This window comes from Alternaria metachromatica, assembly GCF_023757995.1.
Source record: "Alternaria metachromatica strain BMP 0045 chromosome Unknown scaffold_10, whole genome shotgun sequence".
Taxonomy (NCBI): Eukaryota; Fungi; Ascomycota; class Dothideomycetes; order Pleosporales; family Pleosporaceae; genus Alternaria; species Alternaria metachromatica.
In genome coordinates, this window is record NW_026055501.1 from 548,979 (window position 1) to 567,671 (window position 18,693).

Sequence of the window (18,693 nt, forward strand, 5' to 3'; positions counted from 1 at the left end):
TAGCGGACATTTGTTTGGCGTGTGGTAGTGATTGGTGCGACGCAGGGCCGAGTGCTTGGGAGATTTCGCGGGAAGCTTCAACGAGGCAACGACGCTAGCCGTTTCCGGCGAAAATGTATGACGAGACGCCATATGATACACACAACAGGAAGTCGCATCCTAGAACCCTCAATCCCGAATACTTTCACTTTCGTTCAAACACTTTGAATCGCCTACATCACTTCCTGAGTCCTAGGATGCTATGGGCATGTTGTCTTGCCCGGGTATCTACTCTATTGGATTGCCTGCAAGGCTACGAAAGGACTAGAGGCAAGAGGATGCTTCATGCGTCACAGTCCGAGTCCGAATACGCTTGTCTTCATGAACTACTGATGCCTCCAGGGCACCGCAACGTCGAACGCATCAGCCACTCGCATGGCCGAGACAACGCAGCCTTCCAAGAGGACCATACCGTCCCAGCACCAGCCGCCCACGAGCCACACATTGTCCTCGCCATTCCTCCACTGTGGCACTGACTTGTCATCTGTGTCGAAGTTCGAGCGCTTATCAAAGATGGCATTAACGATGCGCTGGCTCTCCGGGCTGCGAAGAACGCGCGTGAACCGGCTCCGCTGAGCAACGCATTTCTCATCGAGAGGAGTGCATGGGCAAGTGGTTACTACGACGCCACATGGTTGGACATGATGCGATTCGGTTGTGTGCGTACCGGAGGTTGCCGTATTGAGGTGGATGAGCTGCGCGCCTTTCTTATCGACGTGCCTGGCGTCGCTACCGTGTAAGACCGCCCAATCCGTGTGAACTACACTTTCTACGACTGCAGTCGGTATGCGCTGCATGTGGTGTTGGAGGGGTCTGAAGACACGGCCGACGACGTCTGGGGCGACTGCAAGAATGACTTTATCGAAGAATTCCGTTTTGTGGCCGTCTGACCCGCCCTGAGACCAGGTTATCCGAACGCCCTTTTCGGAGGGTTCTACGGCCGTGACGGTAGCCTCGAGAGTAACGTCGATACCCTTGACCAGGCGGTCTTGTACCCCTCCTACGCCATCTGATACAGTATAGTGTGGTGCGCCGTGGCTCCTCCGCTTGTACTCGATGATATCGCTGGCGGGAAAGGCGAGTAGCGACTCGTGTGGACAGGTGGATACGCTCGATAAGAGAGGGAGTAGGTAGTAGGTAACGAAGTAGGTCGGGCAATATGTGCGGTCCAGGTACTGCTGCATAGTCTCGCCTCGTCTAGGTTCGAAGAAGAAGCAGCAGAGCGCGAACCACGAGTAGGCAAGCGTCAAATATAGCCATTGCATCAGGTACGAGGATCTGCTGACTCTACTCGGTCGGGGCGCCATCTGGTGGAGATTCGACGCATGTGTGAAATACGACGTATCGCGACGGCCAGTCGCTAAGGCCTCGGGGCTCGCATCGCGGCATTTCGCGAATTCGAAGAGGAAGGGCTGGGAGTTGTAATCGATGCACAGGTAGTCGTACAGGGCCTTGAGGTTGTTGTAGTAGCCGCCCGCAAACGCGCGCATGGGCAGGTCCACGCGGGTGGAGGCGTCGGTGGCTGCATCGGGGATGGAGATGGAGGCGGCGTCTAGGGAGAGCGTTTTGCCCTAGAATTACTTTTGTGAGTACAGTCGCGGATAGAGTGGGTGTTAGGCGGCCTACCGACTCGAAGACCCTGACGGCATATCGCTGGCGCACATCGTGGAACAACAGGTTCGCGCTAACCAGTCCTGCCAGGCCGGAGCCTATTATTGCGACCTTCTCGCGTGGCTGCTCCATGCTGAGGTAGTCGTGGACGTCAGCGGTGTGGAGCTATGGTGTTGATATTTAGGGCATGACGTGCAAATCGTCGCATGTCCTCGGCTGCTGGCCCGCAGCAGTCTCAGAACAGGCATCGTCCGTCTCTACCCAATTTGATAGCAAACATCAATTGGCGACGGCATCGTCCCCGGGGCTAGGCTCAAATGGAGCAAAGTGCATGGAGCAACATGTGCCCGTCGGAGTCGCGCGTCCTGTCTTGATGTCATCCTTTAGATTGAACGTCTTGATTGGTTGAGGGAATATCGCCGACGCGTCCCTTGCATGCGACATCCAGCAGTGGCCACACGAGATGTAACTCTAGACTCTAGAACATCACTTTCCTGTAGACCTTGTAGATATCGTTTCTTGATTGATCGTGGAAATGGCAGGCACCGACAAGCTTCCTGCGATGCGAGTCGCCGTCATTGGGGCTGGGTACGCCACCCTCTCAACAAGAATCATCACATGCTAACACGGCGGAAGTCCTGGCGGACTGACAACTTTAAAGACATTGCTAGAGGCGTCGACGCCTGAGCGACCGATAGAGGCTGTTTTGTTCGAGGCGTAGGCATACTCCACTCAGCCCCGAGCGGGTTAATCATCACATGACCTAACACCCTCCAGCGAAGACAATATCGGAGGCACATTTCACTACCGTGCGTATGAAAACGCCGAGCTGGTATCTTCAAAGCAATTGACCACCTTCTCCGACCACCGCTTCCCTGTGTCAGCGCCAGATCACATATCGCTTCCACAATATGTCGGCTACTTGCAGGACTACGTGGACAAGTTTGACCTACAGCCGCTCATGAAGATGGGCTGCAGAGTCAACAAGATCGAGCCTATATCGAAGTCGACTGATCGGAAGTGGAAGCACCGTGTCAGATACGTCGACAAGAATAGCGACGGAGAGGAGCGCACTTTCGACTGTTCGCATGTTGCTATATGCACTGGATTGCACGTCGAGCCCAACATTCCCAATATCCCTGGCATCGAGAATGTCAAAGGAGAAGCTTTCCACTCTTCACAGTACAAGAAGCGAGCACAGCTGACAGGCAAAGATGTGCTCATCATGGGCTGTGGAGAGACTGCCATGGGTACACTATACGAAGACATGGAGACGGACACACGCTAACGTTTGTAGATATCGCTTACGAAGCCATGAAGGGTGATGCAAATTCAGTCACCATGTGCTTCAGAACGGGCTTCCTTTCTTTCCCCAAAGCGCTTTCGCGTTTCAAGGTGTTCGGCAAGCAGTTCAAAGGAGGCCTACCGATCGACGGTCTCATCACCAACCTCTTCGAGACAGCCTACGTGCATCGTGCGATAGCCGCGAGTCGCTTCCGTTGGTTTGTCTCAGACTTTGTAATCAAGCGTGTGTTGTGGTTCTTGACTGGCACACAGGCGGGCATGAAGTGAGCTTCCATCTGATCATGGCGAATGAGCACATACTGACCCAATATAGTCAACACGTCGGCGCACTACCACACGACAGACTAGGCAGAGCTTTTGTGTTTCTGAACAAGAGCAGCAAAGCGATGCCATATCTAAACCGGCCCTACAAAGAGAGCCACCCTCTCGCCTTCCTCGGCAACGGCTACGTAGACCCACTCGAAGACGCGCAGTCCAAGAAATGGGTAGACACATGCACATTCCCGGAGCGGATAGACGAAACCGGCAGAGTGATATTCGAGAAGCGCCCCGACCGTAAAGACTGGACACGCATGAAGGACACGGAAGTACGTCCCAACTGCGTAGTCTACTGCACAGGCTACAAGCAGTCATTCTACTTCCTTGATCCATCATACCCCACAGCAGCCGATGCTACCATCCGCAACATCGTCTCGCCCGCAGATCCTAGCATATCCTTCATCGGCTTTGTGCGACCTGGTGTTGGCGCCATTCCGCCCATTGCTGAACAACAGGCTATGTGGTGGACAGCGCTCATCACCAATCAAATGGCCATGCCTACCGATCCCCCGCACTACCATCTCTTAGCCAAAGAGACATCGCGCATCAAGTACGGAGTTGATCATAGTGCTTACATGAGCACTCTCGCGAAAGACTTTGGTGGCGCTCCCGGGTTGCGCGAACTTTACATGGCGCACGGGTTGAAGGTGCTCCTGGTCTACTGCTTTGGAGCAAGCTTCGTTACGTTTTACAGGCTTGTCGGGCCTTTCAAGAGTGATGTTGCTCCTAGCATCACGAAGACTGAGCTGGCGGAAACTATTCTTCGCAGAGGCATTCTCGGCAATTTGTTCTTCGGGGTAAGCAACAACCAAGCGCATTTTTGTAGTTGGCGTACTAACGTCTTCGCAGGTGATACCAATGCTCTTCTACGGGTTGATCAACTCCACGGCCTGGGTGCTCGAGATGGTTGGTCTTATTCCGGAGGAGAAGCCGGTCGTCTGAGTAGTATCTAGTGTCCTAGCCAGTACGATCGACCCTCTTGACGCGAAGATAGCAGAGTTTATTGATGAAAGTGAATGAAATGTAGAAACGTTTGCAATCATATGATCATCTTCATTACGGTGCTGACGAAGGGTATCTCTCAAACCATCTCTAACTAGCAAATAGAAAACCACCTAAGACGAGTTACTGTTGTCCGCGCACGAGAATGCCGAATCAATCGACCCATCCTTGTACGCGTCCATGATCTGGACGATGACACCGTACGTGCCGCCGATCGTCAGGAAGACCGAAATGCCGATCAAGATAACATGCAGCGCATACATGATCTTCTGCCACCAGTTCCCCTTCCAGTAGCCCTGATGATCGTAAATCCACAGCCACCCAGGCAGACCCAGCGCCAACGGCGCAAACGCCACACTACCCGCCAGACTAAGCAGATAGTTGAAGATCGGCACGCCGGATGCGATGAGGAAGCTGACAACGGTCATACCCGTAACACATCCCAGCCACGTCCCCCAGTGAACCGGCGAGTTAGCCTGGAGGTGTTTCGAGTTCCTCAGTATGCGGACGAAGATGTACTTCGCACTAACATGCACATACAACGCGCCACTAACACACAGTCCGATGAGACCAATGCCGTATGCGACTTTCTTCACCATGGGTCCTGCGCTGCCGAGCGAGGGCGATGCAACCCACTTTCCGCACCACTTGTACACGACAAGGCTGAAGGAGAGGTACGCGGCGGTAACGAGACCCATGCACCAGTTCACTGCTTTGCTGAATTCGCGCGGGTTGCGCATCTCGGACATGACGGGTAGGAAGGCGGAAGTGCCGGCGCCGGAACAGAAGATCGTGCTGGCGGCTGTGATGCCTGCGGCGAAGGTCGGGTGGCCGATTACGTGGTAGCCGAATTCGTAGGGGCCGGATTGGGGGGCTGCGGCGGGGCGGTCGAGGGTTGTTACTCCGACGCTGTTGAGATAAATCAGCTACCTGGTTTCGAGGGCTCGAGAAGGATTGGAAAACTTACACGACGATGAAGACAGCGACGAAAACAGAAATGAATCCCGCCCACGTAACCCAAGCAATCTTCTCAAACTTGCGTACACTCGCACACGTTCCTACCATGATCGCCGCGATGATGGAGAAGTAGTTTGTGCAGAGGGAATGGTTGGACAGCGCGTTGAGAGCTGTCGATACACCCACTATACCCGATGCCGCGACGATGATGAACGCAACGAGGAAAAGGACACCGGTGATTTCTTTGACGATGCGGCCGCCGACTAATTGGCCCATGTCGGCGATGGAATGACATCCTGGATGGTTGTTCCGGAATTGGCCTTGCACGAGGGCGCACCAGGTGTTGAGGGCTTGCCAGCCGAGCACGTTGATGGCGCCGGGGAAGGCGCCAAGCGTGTACATTGCGCTGGGGATTGTAAGGACTCCCGTCGCGAAGATGACTATATAGTGATGATCGTTAGCGGAATGATCGTGAAGTGGAGAAGGCCGTTACTTACGCTTCAAGAAGATGACTGCGGTGTGAACCCAGGATACCGTTCGGAAATCCTCATATCCCTCTCCTCGCTTGAAGATCTCGCCATCGTTCTCGAGGTCAACCTTCCCGTTGATGCTCTCCGAGCTGGTACTTGGTGCGGGCGCAATGACATCGTCTTGCTTTTCAGCCGACATGATGGCGATGTCGTCAGGTACTTGTGCTGTCGACCCGGATTGAGTAACGAACAGTTGTTCAACACTTCAAGTATCGGTACTTGGGTCACTGTATATATATCCGTTCATGTACGCATGCCACGCAACGGCCCTATCCTTGCCAGATGCAGGTGCCCTGGTAGAACGTTGATAACCCGCGTGGTAATCAGCACGCCAACGCGGTATCTCTCAGAATCCGGGGCAGGAGTGGATCTTGCCAGCCCGCTCTGCCCCGTTGTTTTGGAGGTTGATAGTGGCGAGAGAGAGGTGCGGGCGTCTCCATCGGCTACGCGATTCAGGCGCAGGGGTGCCTCCAATGGTTACCCCGGTTGGAGGGAAGGGTCGCCTGGGGATCATCGTTACTCCAACTGATTGCGGAGATGAGCAGCGAGGGCTTCGTGCAGCGCGTGGATGCTGCTTGGCTTGGGAGCTGGGAGGGGGTTGGAGGCGGTGGATATGCCCGATTGCTGGGTGGGGTGTTGTTAGCGTTCACCCTGCAGTGGCTCGTTTGGCAGTTGCCGGTGGCTGCGTATGACGGCGGTTCCTGCGCGGGGCTGGCTTCTAGAACGGCGTTCATGCGGAGCTAGGTGGCGCATGTTCGTGATCTGACCATCTGTAGATGCTACGGACTAGTGGTGATGTTGTACTGGCGTGCTAGTGACAGCTAGCTCGTAGTTCGCATTAGGCACTGCTGCGATGCGTCTTCGCTACAATCTGCAATGGACGATCTGCGAAAAAAAGCAAAGTGGGAAAATAAAAAATGACATCAAATTGTTTAGTTAATCGGGGACTCCTTCAACTTGAGTCCCGCTTCAGATGGCATGAGCGCTCCCTCGGGCGGCGGGTTCTTCTTTCTGAACTCATCCGCCATCTCCTCCATCGTCACAAACTCAACGCCTTCATGCTTCTTGAAGTGCTCGATCAACCTCTCATGCATCAGCAGCAGATGTGGTCGTCCAGATACATCAGGGTGAATTGTGATGGGCTGCAGGAGTGTTAGAGGAGTCCTTCCGGCAGTTCGGGATACTTACAAAAATGAACTCGTCGTATTCGCGGTAGAAATAGTCGAAATGGTCCCTCCATAGGTCCTCGGTATCTCGCGCATTCACGAAGCCATGGCTGTTCTTCGAAGCCTTGATGAACATATGCGGTGGCAAGTCCTAACATTCAGTGTGAGCGATGTATCAGGGCGTAGTAAGTTGTACTTACGTCCAGATACCAGTTTGCTGGGATTTCGACTAGGCCAGTCTGTTGACCTGCAACGAGTGGCTTCATCCAGTCCTTGGCTTTCTTCTTGTAATCGATCTTGGTCCAGGTGTCTCCGGTTCTCAGATAGTAAGGTTGACAGTCGTGGTGACTCATGCTGTGATCGTACTCAATGCCGTACGAGAGCAGCAGTTCGGCACCTTCACGGCTTGTTTCCCACCTACCGAGATAGTCAGCATATGGTCAGCAGCGATGGTTCTGGCAACATTACCATGGTGCGACGCTTCCTCGGGGAGGCTTGCCAGCAAACTCAGTCAACATGCGATATGTCTTGTCCAGCACGTGGTGTTGCTGTTCCATGCTCATATCGGAGGGGTTCTCGTGACTGTAACCGTGGAGGCCTATTTCATGCCCTGCATCGCGCACTGCTGCCATGTCTTCCGGGAATGTTTCCAAACTATGGCCTGGAATAAACCATGTGGTCTTGATGTCGTACTTCTTGAACATCTTCAAGAGGCGCTGCGTACCAACCGTGCCAGCGAACAGACCACGCGATATGTCGCTGGTGCTGTCTTCTCCGCCATACGACCCAAGCCATCCACATACCGCGTCTACATCAACACCGTACGAGATGAGAACGCGCTTCTTGCCCATGATAGCTGTATTGTATGGGAGACGAGGGGCTGATGAGGTTGTCGATTGTATCAAACGAAGAGCTATCAGTCGGACGGATTCGTGTGGGAACAGTCAGACCAAACTGCCCACACGGGACTACTTCCTCTTAATGCCATGATGCCGAAGCTGAGAGCTATGGCGGGGTAAGTGGGATGGAATGATGCTGGACCGACGGCGCGCTTGTCTATTTCGTCATGGGATGCGCCAGCTGCCAGCTGCCCCTGCCTCCGCAGCTGCCCCTCGCTTGGCCTTATCGTCGACCCCAACCACCTCCAAATCTTGTCTCCAACAACATCCGAAAACGGTCCTACGCTCTCCAAGACGCGTTCGCATGAAGTTACGATGACGATAACCAGGGTATTGGGTGTAATAACGCGGCGCGCACCTTTGAGTACATTCATGGTCAATCATGAACATGCCTGATAAGATGCGCGCCGCACAGATAGTAGAGGTATGATGACGTCATGACACACATCGAATCGTATCTAACAAACTGCATCAGTATGAGAAACCGTATCAGCTATGCGAGCGATCTGTACCTCAATGCGGAGATAATGACCTTCTCGTCGAAGTTTACGCAGCCGGCTTCTGTCACTCGGATCTTCAGGTCTGGAATGGTCAGTTTCCTGCGACCCTTCCCATGATACCATCGCACGAGCCGGCTGGAAAGATTGTACAGATTGGCGCGAAAGTGCAAGGCTCATGGAAAGTTGGAGATCGCGTTGGCGTTCTCAACTACAAGAATGCTTGTGGACAATGCGCAGGATGTCGACAGCATGGACGACGAGCAAAACGTCCTGATCCGCGCTTCTGCCAGAACAGAATTGTCGCTGGCTTTAAATACGACGGTGCATTCGCGGACTACATGCTGGCCGATCCAAACACCACTGTGCATCTTCCTGACGGGGTTTCCTTCGAACAGGGAGCGCCTTTGATGTGCGCTGGCGTAGGTCCACCTTTTGTCGAAATTGTTTGCGCGACATCATTGCTAATAACATGAAAGGCGACAGTATGGGGCGCATTGCGAAAGCTTAGTCCCCAGGTTCAAGCAGGCGACGCCGTAGCCATTGTAGGTATTGGAGGTCTTGGTCAGCTTGGAATACAACTCGCCAAAGCCCTTGGTTACCGAACGATAGCCATGGACAACCGTGAACAAGGCCGTCAGCTCGCGCTCGACTTGCCCGACCACTTGAGACCTGATCTAATCATGGACTCGAGCGCTAAGGACGCCGAAGAGAAGATACTGGAGTTTACTTCAGGCGAAGGTCTCGCGGGCATCGTAGTATGCACAGATTCGATACCAGCCAACGCGTGGTGTCTTCAGCAACTGGGCAACGGCGGTGTTATGGTTCCGCTCGGCTTACCAAAAGACAGTTGGAAGTTCGACTCGGAAGCCATGGTATTCCATGAGCTTACCATAAAAGGCAGCTATGTCGCTAGTGCGGAGGAAGTTGAGTCCATGCTCAAGGTCGTAGCCAAGCACGGCATCTCGTCTCATTTGACCGTTTTGAGCTTTACGGAGATACCCAGCCTCATAGAAAGATACCAGCATGCATCTATGAAAGGCCGACTAGTAATCAACATGAAAGGATAAGCCTCCGTTCGGCCGGGGATGAGCTTGTTCTTACGAGCAGACTTGGAATCTTACGTGTCTTTTACGTGTCTTTTGGACTTTGGTCTGACATTATGAAACTTAGCAATGCAGACCCTCAAAAACGCGAGGTTCTGGGTACTTTCTGGTACGTTATCGAATCGAGTTCGCCACGAGTTGGGGTCATTTGGAGAGCCTCAGGCGTGATTTCTTAGTTTGTTTTGTGGGACCGTCGACCCACTTGCTCACCATTGGTCAAACGGTACGTAAGGACATCCCATCTACCTGAATATGGTCAAAGTCTTGCGGCAGAGTATACCGTTCAGCAAATTCTTATATTGACTTTAGCTATCGTAGTATCCAATTCACACAGCCGCACCTACGTAACCATCATGTCTGTCTTTTTCGACTCGCCTCTAAGGTCAGTACCAACTACTTTACTATTCAAATGGAGAGTGTGCGCATATTGACGGTATTGCAGTGAGGATCTTGTACGGGTTGGGGACGCAGAATCAGTACTACAAAGCATTGGCATCAGTAATGGCATTCCAGCACACGAGTCTCGGGACTACCACCAATTGCTAGCGGCGGTCCACGATGTGGCAGAGCACGTACTCCAACTTCCCGACTATACAGCACCTACCGATACCGAAAGATATCCGCGAGGACGAATTCACCGACCATCAGCAGAAGAGCAAGATTTCGGCAATGCTTGGGCCCATAAGTTCCAAATACGCGGTAACCCACAAGGACTTCTCCTCCAAGGAAAGACTGTATGTCTCAAAGACAACATTGCAGTGGCCGGAGTACCGCAGTTCTTCGGAACAGACGCCATCCCTGCATGGACACCCGACTCCGACGCCACAGTAGTTACCCGCACATTAGATGCTGGTGCTGACATCGTGGGAACGACCATATGCGAAAACTTCTGCAACTCGACATCGTCATTCACTTCAGCGCAAGGTACCGTTCACAACCCGTATGCCAGAGGGTACTCGGCTGGTGGCAGTACGTCTGGTGGCTGTGCAGTAGTCGGTGGCGGTTTGGTAGATATCGCAATTGGTGCCGATCAAGGCGGCAGCATTCGTGTCCCATCGTCATTCTGTGGTTGTAAGTACACAATGACTGTTGCGTATCACCTCATGATGTAGTGCGAAGCTGACGATCTACACCAGGTGTTGGACTAAAACCAACGCATGGCCTTGTTCCCTACACTGGTATATCCAGTGGCGACGCTGTCAGTGATCATGCTGGGCCCATAGCAAGATCAGTTCGCGACGTTGCTTTGTGTCTTGACGCAATCGGCGGAAGGGATGATCATGATGACCGTACACTTGGTGCACCAACCCATGGGTCTGCGCAATACACAGAACGTCTTCAAAGCTCGGTCGCAGGAATGAAGATTGGAGTTCTTAAAGAAGGCTTCGAGCACCGTCTCGTAAACCAAGACGTCAAATCAACCGTGAGAAAAGCCGTTCAGTCCTTTGAGGAACTAGGTGCTACCGTCGAAGAGGTCTCATTACCCCTGCACTTAGAAGGACCGGCTATCTGGACCATTCAACAGCGAATAGCAGGTACTTTCAGCATGCTAGGATACGCGCACGGTCGCAGAGGACTTTTCTCAACGGCCTACGAAGCAGCTCGGCAACCATGGACGAACGAATCATTCCAAAAGCTCTTCCCATCTACGAAGAATACTATGATCAATGGCCTCTCGCTGATGCAGAATTACCCGGGCCTTTACGCAAAAACCATGAATGTGGCCCAACAGCTCCGCGACGCGTATGAGAAGTTGTTTCAGGAGTACGACCTTATCATTATGCCGACAACGCCTTTTGTAGCACCGCCCAACATAGACTGGAAGCGCGGGGAGGATGCACCGATAGACGCGCTGAAGCCAAGCATGGGCATTACCATCAACACCGCTATTTTCGATGTAACGGGGCATCCGGCCATGTCACTTCCCGTAGGCTTTGCTCCTTCGGGTGTTGATTCAGAGGTCAGCTTGCCGGTTGGTATGCAGTTGGTCGGTGGCCTTTGGCAGGAACAAAAAATACTAGATGCGGCTTTTGCCTGGGAGTCGGCAAACGACTGGAAACAAATCGGCGTGCGCCAAGACCAAGAGTCGAAGCATGCTACGAAGCTGTAAAACATGTCGTCATTAAGAATACTAGAAAACGGGGTTCGTTATTTCAAGCGAGATGATTCATCATCGTGATATCTTTCTCAATTTATCGTGTAGCCACCGTCCACAACCAATGCATGCCCTTGGATGAACGATGATTGTGCCGAACACAAGAACAGCACTGCGTCAGCGACTTCTTCTGGCGTACCCATTCTCTTCATAGGCGCTATCTCAATAGCAGGCTTCAAAGCTTCCACCATAGCTGGCGACGTGGTAGTCATAGGTGTCTCAATGACACCAGGACAAACGCAGTTTACGCGTATGCCCTCATCGGAGTAGTCGATAGCGTTCGCTCTTGTCATATTGATGATAGCACCCTTTGAAGCGCAGTATGCCGCTGTGCATGCTCATTAGCAGATATTTCGCGTTTTACGAAACGGTCAACGTACCAGCACCCGGCCTCGCTACGATGCCGAGCTGACTAGCGATATTGACAATAGAACCCCTCTGCTTGGGATGCTGATCAAGAGGCTGCTGCTTCAACATGTTTCTAAGCTGCGCACGGCAACTAAGCCATGACCCCTTATAGTTGATAGCATTGAGTCGATCGAAATGTTCGGTCGTCATCTCTACAGCTTTGATAACATCGCCACCGAGCACGCCAGCGCAATTGACTCCATAGTCGAGCCTCTTGAACTTGGAAAAGGTCTCATCGTTGAATGAGTCGACGAACGTCTCATCCGCGATGTCGCCAGCTCGCTGGAAGACCTGAGCGGAAGGGTTGATGCTCAGGATGGAGTCCCTGGTCTGCTCGAGCGTCTTCGGGTTGATGTCGGTGATGGCGATTCGCGAACAGCCTGAACGGGCGAAACCCTTAGCTACGGCCGCACCAATGCCTGATCATCATGAGCATGGCAATACAACGTCGCATAAGATAGTCACCTACCAGTTCCTCCAGCGCCTGTGATGACGGCTACACCTGGGAGTAATCTTGCAAGCGATGCCATACTGCTAACATGTGGCGGTGAAAGCGTGATCTACCGAGATACGCGCTCACTGATTGCCCTGATACACGCATAAATGCACTCATGAATGGTTAAGGGATAGCGTACCGACACGACGTTCTGCCGGCGAGACGTTCGGCGGCCATCCCGTCGAGTTCCGCTATCTTGGAGTAAGCGTTCCACCTACTCCGAAGATACGCCTTGCGCTAACCACGGCGCTATTTACCCCGCAGACATAATTGGCCGAGGGCAAAACCTTGAAGTAAAGACCAAGACCCACCTCGCTCCAATTCACCTCCAACTCCAACAATTCTCACACCACATGCACGGACTCGCTCACGTTTGTACCCATTGCTCCAGGAGCTTCAAGCGAGCAGAGCATCTGATTCGCCATACTCGTACACGTTCGTGCCTTCCTCTAAGTGACTCCACGATGAGGGCGTCGTCAGAACTGATGTCAGCATAGATACTAGAGAGAAGCCGTACTCGTGTCGATGCGGACAAGCGTTTACACGACGTGACCTGCTTACTAGACATTGGCGCATCACGCACCATGCTGGCAATCCTGATGCAGAGTCGACAACGTCGACTGAAACAGCGACGACAATAGACGCACCGGCTTTGAACGTCCCCAGCGCTGGGGCCGTCGAAGCGCATCTCGTCCCGCAGGTCCACGCAAGCCAGCTTGATTTGCAACATCCTCCGCCCACCTATCAAGAACTCCAGCCAGCGCCGCCATATCGCGACGAAGGGTTTGAAGATTTCCGTGACTTTGTAAACTTCATCGATGGTGTTGGACTATCCGCTCAATGGACGCCTGAGTACGACTTTGACTGGATGCGACTAGGAGAACCTCGTCAGGAATCTCGGCGGCACTCCCGAGAACCAGAGAATCAGCCTTCCTCCCCAAGTGCAGAGGACATCGGCACGCCTTTCAGCACATGGCTACCATCAGCTCCAGCTGACGATGAGGTCCATTTGCGATCCAACACGCAGGATGGCGAGAAGAGAACGAGAAACGGAACGTACAACGTAACGGATGAGCATCGCAACTTCCTGGTGTCGCTTCTTGAGAGCTTCGCTCCTCCCATCGCCGACTTCCAGATCCCTTCCCGACATACCCTTACTAGGTATATCACCGCGTTCTTTGGTGGTTTCCATTCGCACTTCCCGTTCATACATGCGCCAACTTACAAACCGTCATGTTCGCCTCTAGAGCTGACACTGGCCATGTGTGCAGCTGGTGCGCAGTACTGCTTTGAGCGAAGAAGCTCCGAGCGTCTCTTTCGCGTATCGAAAGCCATTGTCTTCGAACGTCTGCGGCAGGAAGAGGCACATTTCGGCCCACAAACACTATCTTTCATCGCTTCTACAAATATATGCTCACCGGAAGCACATTTCACCAGCAGACGCACAGGACCGTGGTCGCCTTTGGACATGGCGAAGACTCTACTGATTCTGGTAGGGTTTGCGACATGGGAAAGGAAAGACCTGCTTCAGCAAGCGTTCGCACTTCGAGGTCTTCTAGTGCAGTCACTTCGAGATATTGGTCTCAAAGAAGAGGAGCCGCCCAGGACTATATCGACCTCTAGAGCAGCAATGTGGGATAATTGGGTACAGCGCGAGTCATCCAGACGCACAAAGCTCGTGGCCTTTTGTTACATCAACGTGCATAGTATTGCATACAACATCCATCCTCTGCTTTGGAGCAGCGAACTTCATCTGCGACTCCCTTGCTGTACACCGGATTGGCAGGCTAGTAGTGCCGCACAGTGGGCTGCGCTACAACGCGACGGACGCGAGGATCACATGCCCTTTCAGCAAGCGTTGTCGATACTTTTGCAGGGAACGACAAATGAAGGTAAGGTACTATCGGAAGAGCTATCAAACATTAATTAACATACTTCAGAACTAGTCCACCCGATTCCAAGCCCAATCGGCAACTACATCCTTCTTCATGCACTGCTTCAACGGATTCATGTAGTCAGGGAGCTCTCCTTCCCCGCCACATCACCTGCAACAATCTCAGCTGCAGAGCTACAAGTCATTGGTCGCGCTCTCCGCGCATGGACCTCTCTCTGGCAACAAACCCCGGAATCAATGCTTGACCCCAACAACGAAAGCGGACCCATCCCTTTCACGTCAAGCGCACTACTAGTGGTAGCTTACGTGCGGCTCTCCCTCGACATAGGACCTTACCGTCATCTAGAGTCGCGCGACACCGATGTCATAGCCAACGGTCTAGCAAACCTCCCAGACATCGAGCGCAATGACAACATACTGTCAGCTCTGCTGTACTCAACTCATGCACTCAGTATACCCGTCCGACTAGGTATCGACAGGGTTGCGCGCAGCCAAGCGTTCTTCTGGAGCGTTCAGCATGCCATATCGAGCTTCGAGTGCGCCATCTTCCTTGGTAAATGGCTGTGCTCTATCCCGAGGCCGTTCCGCGAGGAGTCGCTGTCGCGATCTGAGCATCGAATCCTTCACTGGGTGAGATGCATCATCAAGGAAGCGTATGCGGTGATTGACTTTGAGGATGCTGAAGAGACTGATGGTTTCTTGACTGTACCCAGTGAGCCGTTTGCGCTCGGTCTGGCTGTACTGAATATTTGGTCAAGGTTCTTTCGTGGTAACACGCAGTGGCAGTTTGTTGTGAATCTCGGGTTGAGCTTAGAGAAATACATCGCCAAGCTGGCTTGAACTATATATTTGTTCGAAACCCACAGCGCCTCATACCTTATCATTATGCATCTTCTCATCATGAGCCTTGACAGTATCCATAACCTCACCATCCCCATCGGCAAAAGCCCTATCCCCGAATGCAATCGCGATCTCCTCAAGCGAATGATTCGCCGTCTCAACATAGTAGAAGTGCGCCAGGCCTGCGGAGAAGAGACAGAACCCTGCGATGACAAGGTAAAAGTACCCACCGATTCCCGCAAAAGCGTCCGGCGAAACCATGCCGATGATGAAATTGAAGACCCAGTTTGACGTCGTCGCAAGCGCCATGCCCTTACTGCGGCTGCGGAGCGGGAAGATCTCCGCAGGTAACAACCATGGCATTGGACCCCAGGTGAAACCGTAGACAATGTTGTAGAGCATGATGAAAGCGAACTGGCCGTTTGCGCGTGTCATGATGGGCATGGAAGCTTCTGTGAAGGCGCAGACGATGCCGAGAAGAGCGGCCATTAGCACACCGCCAAGGATGAGGAGCGGCTTGCGGCCCCAGCGGTCGGCTAACCACCAGGTTGCGACAGTGGCAGCGGTGTAAGGGAGTGCATTTGCGGCGGTGTAGAGCAGGGATTTCTCGTCTGAGAAGCCGGCGCTGGAGAGGGTGGAGGGGAGGTAGAAGGATATGATGTTTATGCCGTTGAGTTGAGCGAACATTTGGACTGTGACGCCGACAATTGTGCGTTTGCGATAGCGGGTGAACATCTCCATCCAGCCAGCCTTTCCGAGTTCAGCTTCGTAAACGACGGCCTCTTGGATTTCGAGGAAGACCTTTTGCACATGCGGTGCGTCGGTATCGCCGCTCGAGTGGAGATCTGCCACTGTCTGAAGGCTTTCTTGCATGAAACCGTTGTTTGCTAGCCATCTTGGAGTCTCCGGTAGGAAGAATGACATGACCACCAAGATGAACGAGAGGATGATCTGAATGATGAACGGCCCCTGCCAAGATAGCGCGTTTGGAAGCATGAAGTGGAAGCCATAGTCAACCCAGCAGGACAACATATACCCCGCGATCAGGCATGTGTATTCGATGCCGACCATGAGGCCTCGAGCATGGGGTGCTGCAATCTCGGTTTGGATGATAGGAACTGTCATGGACAGGAAGCCGACTCCGAAGCCCTGGATCGTACGTCCGACGACGAAAGTTGCGAAACCCGGAGCGAAGATCTGGATGAAAGCTGAGAGGAAGTAGATCAGGCCACCGAGACGGACAGTGCGCTTGCGACCGATCATGTCTCCGAGACGTCCGGCGATGAGAGCACCGACAGCGGCAGAGGCTTGTAGGCAAGCAACAGAGATTCCTGTGATGGAAGGATTCACAGCTGCTGTGCTACCATCTGCACCACCGTAATCGCTGAAGAAACGTCTGACGAAGACTGGATTGACCAGTAGGCCAGACATGATACCTAGCGGAGTTAGTATTGTTGATCTACACGCAAGTACTCAAACGTACCGGAGTTGTAACCGAACAAAGCATCACCAAGACTGCCGAAGCCACATGTTGCAAACAACAAGGCTTTGCCCTTGATAGGATATCTGGCCGTGATCTTCTTCGGCTTCAATTTGCTTTCGAGCCAGCCTTGTTCAGCCGCGACCTGTCCCGCGATCTGCGAGGCACGTTGCTGGATGTTGGCGCTCTGGCTAGCGACCGAGTTACTGCGGGCAGCCATGTTTGGGATCAGTGTAGAGCAGGACAAGCCGAGAGAGGTAGTGCGTGTTATCGAGCACACGGAGAAGATGCGGTGGGATGATGGAGAAATCTGGGGAAGCCTGACGGCTTTATCGTCCCCAGATTTTCGTAGTGGAGCACATTCGGCATCATCGTATGTAGTCAGGTCATGTTACGGTTCCGGTCCTAACGCTGGCCCTGCAGCGACGAAATTTGGTCGGCATATGCTAGTGTGTTTCTCGAGAAGTTGATCAACGCTGTAGCGCTAAGGGATGCTTTGCCAGCCAATCAGAAGCGCTCTTCTCACGAGCCGCGGAACCGGTGCTGGGGCAGAAAACTCCGGGCTGGCGGCTCCGACTCGTGAACATCGGAAGGTCAGCAGCCTGCATGAGCCGCCGGAACCGTACTGCAGTCGCTCTCGCACTCGGGTAAGAATGCCTGGCCGGTGATATAGTCAGGGCCTCAAGATGGAGACATCAATTCTAATCATTGCCGTACACTGTTTTTCACAGTCATGTCTTCAGCTGATGTCCACGAACCCAAGAATTCCTCTGGGTCTTTGACGTCGCCTGAGAACCGACTCACAGCGCTGATGAACACGTCCTTCGTCCTGAGCCCATCCAGGGTGTTCTCATACGAGAATGGTCCAGTCCCAGGTCTTCCAACTCCCAGGCACATTCGCGTGAGGATTGTGGCTACCGGTCTTTGTGGTTCTGACGTACGTATCGCCCGCTGTAGTCTGTAGTGTGTTCGTCAACGTTGACGGTGATTTAGGTACATTACTGGCGGCATGGGCATATCGGCAACTATGTGGTCGAGAACCCGATCACTCTTGGCCATGAGTCTGCCGGTATCGTCGATGCTTGTGGATCAGCCGTCACAGGGTTGTCGGTGGGTGACCGCGTCGCATTGGAACCTGGCGTAGGATGCAACATCTGCGAGACATGTCGAAGCGGCCGATATAACCTATGCGAATCGATGCAGTTCGCTGCTACCCCTCCCTACAATGGCACGTTATCGACCTTCTACTGCCTACCCGAAGAGTGCTGCTACAAGCTGCCGTCACACATATCCTTCCGTGAAGGTGCCCTCGTGGAGCCGCTAAGCATAGCTGTGCATTGTTGCGGACTCGCCGGAAGTCTTCAGGGCAGGTCTGTGGCGGTAGTCGGGGCCGGGCCTATAGGCTTGCTGTGTTGCGCTGTGGCACAGGCTTTTGGCGCTGCGAAAGTTGTGGTCATTGACGCAGTGGCCCCCAGGCTGAGCTTTGCGACCGACTTCGGTGCCGACGACGTATACATGATGGAAGCTGGGTTTCCAGAAACGAATGCCCAGAAGGTTTTGGAGAAGGCTGGGCTGGCTACAGGGTTTGATGTTGTGATTGATGCAACAGGAGCAGAGCCATGCATCAACTGTGGTGTAGCTGCATTGAAACGCGGTGGAGTCTTCATTCAAGCTGGGCTGGGCTCTCCCAAGATCGCATTTCCAATCGGCCAGATTTGCGACAAAGAAGCTACGCTCAAAGGAAGCTTTCGATACGGGCCAGGAGACTACAAGCTTGCCATCCAGCTACTAGAGTCCAATCGTGTTCAACTAGATAGTCTTATTACTCATGAGTTCGCGTTCTCAGATGCGGAACAGGCTTTTCAGAATGTTGCGGATAGAGTCGGCATCAAGTCGCTCATATATGGACCAGGAATCGATAGGGCGTTCGCAGAGGGTCGCACCGAGCAGCATAGGGGTGTGTCCGATCTCCCGAGGCTCTAGTCTGTGA

General features: G+C 53.2%; 10 protein-coding genes across 10 annotated transcripts; 5 read left to right on the top strand and 5 right to left on the bottom strand.

Annotated features, from left to right (window-relative positions):
• Positions 1 to 365: 365 nt before the first annotated feature.
• Positions 366 to 1,782, bottom strand: J4E83_005301 (uncharacterized protein; the record flags this gene model as incomplete). The annotated part of the gene is made up of 2 exons (XM_049332220.1): positions 366 to 1,610; positions 1,666 to 1,782. 2 exons carry the CDS (start codon positions 1,780 to 1,782, stop codon positions 366 to 368), a joined length of 1,362 nt encoding a protein of 453 aa, XP_049188671.1.
• A 403-nt stretch (positions 1,783 to 2,185) lies between these two features.
• Positions 2,186 to 4,215, top strand: J4E83_005302 (uncharacterized protein; the record flags this gene model as incomplete). The annotated part of the gene is made up of 6 exons (XM_049332221.1): positions 2,186 to 2,238; positions 2,287 to 2,367; positions 2,428 to 2,900; positions 2,948 to 3,218; positions 3,269 to 4,070; positions 4,123 to 4,215. The coding sequence occupies 6 exons, from the start codon at positions 2,186 to 2,188 to the stop codon at positions 4,213 to 4,215; spliced, it is 1,773 nt and encodes a 590-aa protein (XP_049188672.1).
• Positions 4,216 to 4,388: 173 nt separating this feature from the next.
• J4E83_005303 (uncharacterized protein) lies at positions 4,389 to 5,901 on the bottom strand (the record flags this gene model as incomplete). The annotated part of the gene is made up of 3 exons (XM_049332222.1): positions 4,389 to 5,184; positions 5,243 to 5,672; positions 5,730 to 5,901. The coding sequence occupies 3 exons, from the start codon at positions 5,899 to 5,901 to the stop codon at positions 4,389 to 4,391; spliced, it is 1,398 nt and encodes a 465-aa protein (XP_049188673.1).
• Positions 5,902 to 6,694: 793 nt separating this feature from the next.
• On the bottom strand, positions 6,695 to 7,779 carry J4E83_005304 (uncharacterized protein; the record flags this gene model as incomplete). Its single annotated transcript, XM_049332223.1, has 4 exons — positions 6,695 to 6,904; positions 6,951 to 7,079; positions 7,129 to 7,345; positions 7,397 to 7,779. The coding sequence occupies 4 exons, from the start codon at positions 7,777 to 7,779 to the stop codon at positions 6,695 to 6,697; spliced, it is 939 nt and encodes a 312-aa protein (XP_049188674.1).
• Positions 7,780 to 8,209: 430 nt separating this feature from the next.
• On the top strand, positions 8,210 to 9,394 carry J4E83_005305 (uncharacterized protein; the record flags this gene model as incomplete). The annotated part of the gene is made up of 3 exons (XM_049332224.1): positions 8,210 to 8,251; positions 8,303 to 8,746; positions 8,804 to 9,394. 3 exons carry the CDS (start codon positions 8,210 to 8,212, stop codon positions 9,392 to 9,394), a joined length of 1,077 nt encoding a protein of 358 aa, XP_049188675.1.
• Positions 9,395 to 9,783: 389 nt separating this feature from the next.
• Positions 9,784 to 11,540, top strand: J4E83_005306 (uncharacterized protein; the record flags this gene model as incomplete). Its single annotated transcript, XM_049332225.1, has 3 exons — positions 9,784 to 9,812; positions 9,873 to 10,501; positions 10,567 to 11,540. 3 exons carry the CDS (start codon positions 9,784 to 9,786, stop codon positions 11,538 to 11,540), a joined length of 1,632 nt encoding a protein of 543 aa, XP_049188676.1.
• A 77-nt stretch (positions 11,541 to 11,617) lies between these two features.
• J4E83_005307 (uncharacterized protein) lies at positions 11,618 to 12,523 on the bottom strand (the record flags this gene model as incomplete). Its single annotated transcript, XM_049332226.1, has 3 exons — positions 11,618 to 11,913; positions 11,966 to 12,412; positions 12,463 to 12,523. The coding sequence occupies 3 exons, from the start codon at positions 12,521 to 12,523 to the stop codon at positions 11,618 to 11,620; spliced, it is 804 nt and encodes a 267-aa protein (XP_049188677.1).
• Positions 12,524 to 12,842: 319 nt separating this feature from the next.
• J4E83_005308 (uncharacterized protein) lies at positions 12,843 to 15,223 on the top strand (the record flags this gene model as incomplete). The annotated part of the gene is made up of 3 exons (XM_049332227.1): positions 12,843 to 12,924; positions 12,987 to 14,381; positions 14,430 to 15,223. The coding sequence occupies 3 exons, from the start codon at positions 12,843 to 12,845 to the stop codon at positions 15,221 to 15,223; spliced, it is 2,271 nt and encodes a 756-aa protein (XP_049188678.1).
• A 30-nt stretch (positions 15,224 to 15,253) lies between these two features.
• J4E83_005309 (uncharacterized protein) lies at positions 15,254 to 16,923 on the bottom strand (the record flags this gene model as incomplete). The annotated part of the gene is made up of 2 exons (XM_049332228.1): positions 15,254 to 16,659; positions 16,707 to 16,923. 2 exons carry the CDS (start codon positions 16,921 to 16,923, stop codon positions 15,254 to 15,256), a joined length of 1,623 nt encoding a protein of 540 aa, XP_049188679.1.
• Positions 16,924 to 17,514: 591 nt separating this feature from the next.
• On the top strand, positions 17,515 to 18,686 carry J4E83_005310 (uncharacterized protein; the record flags this gene model as incomplete). Its single annotated transcript, XM_049332229.1, has 3 exons — positions 17,515 to 17,640; positions 17,697 to 17,813; positions 18,132 to 18,686. 3 exons carry the CDS (start codon positions 17,515 to 17,517, stop codon positions 18,684 to 18,686), a joined length of 798 nt encoding a protein of 265 aa, XP_049188680.1.
• Between the last annotated feature and the right edge of the window lie 7 nt (positions 18,687 to 18,693).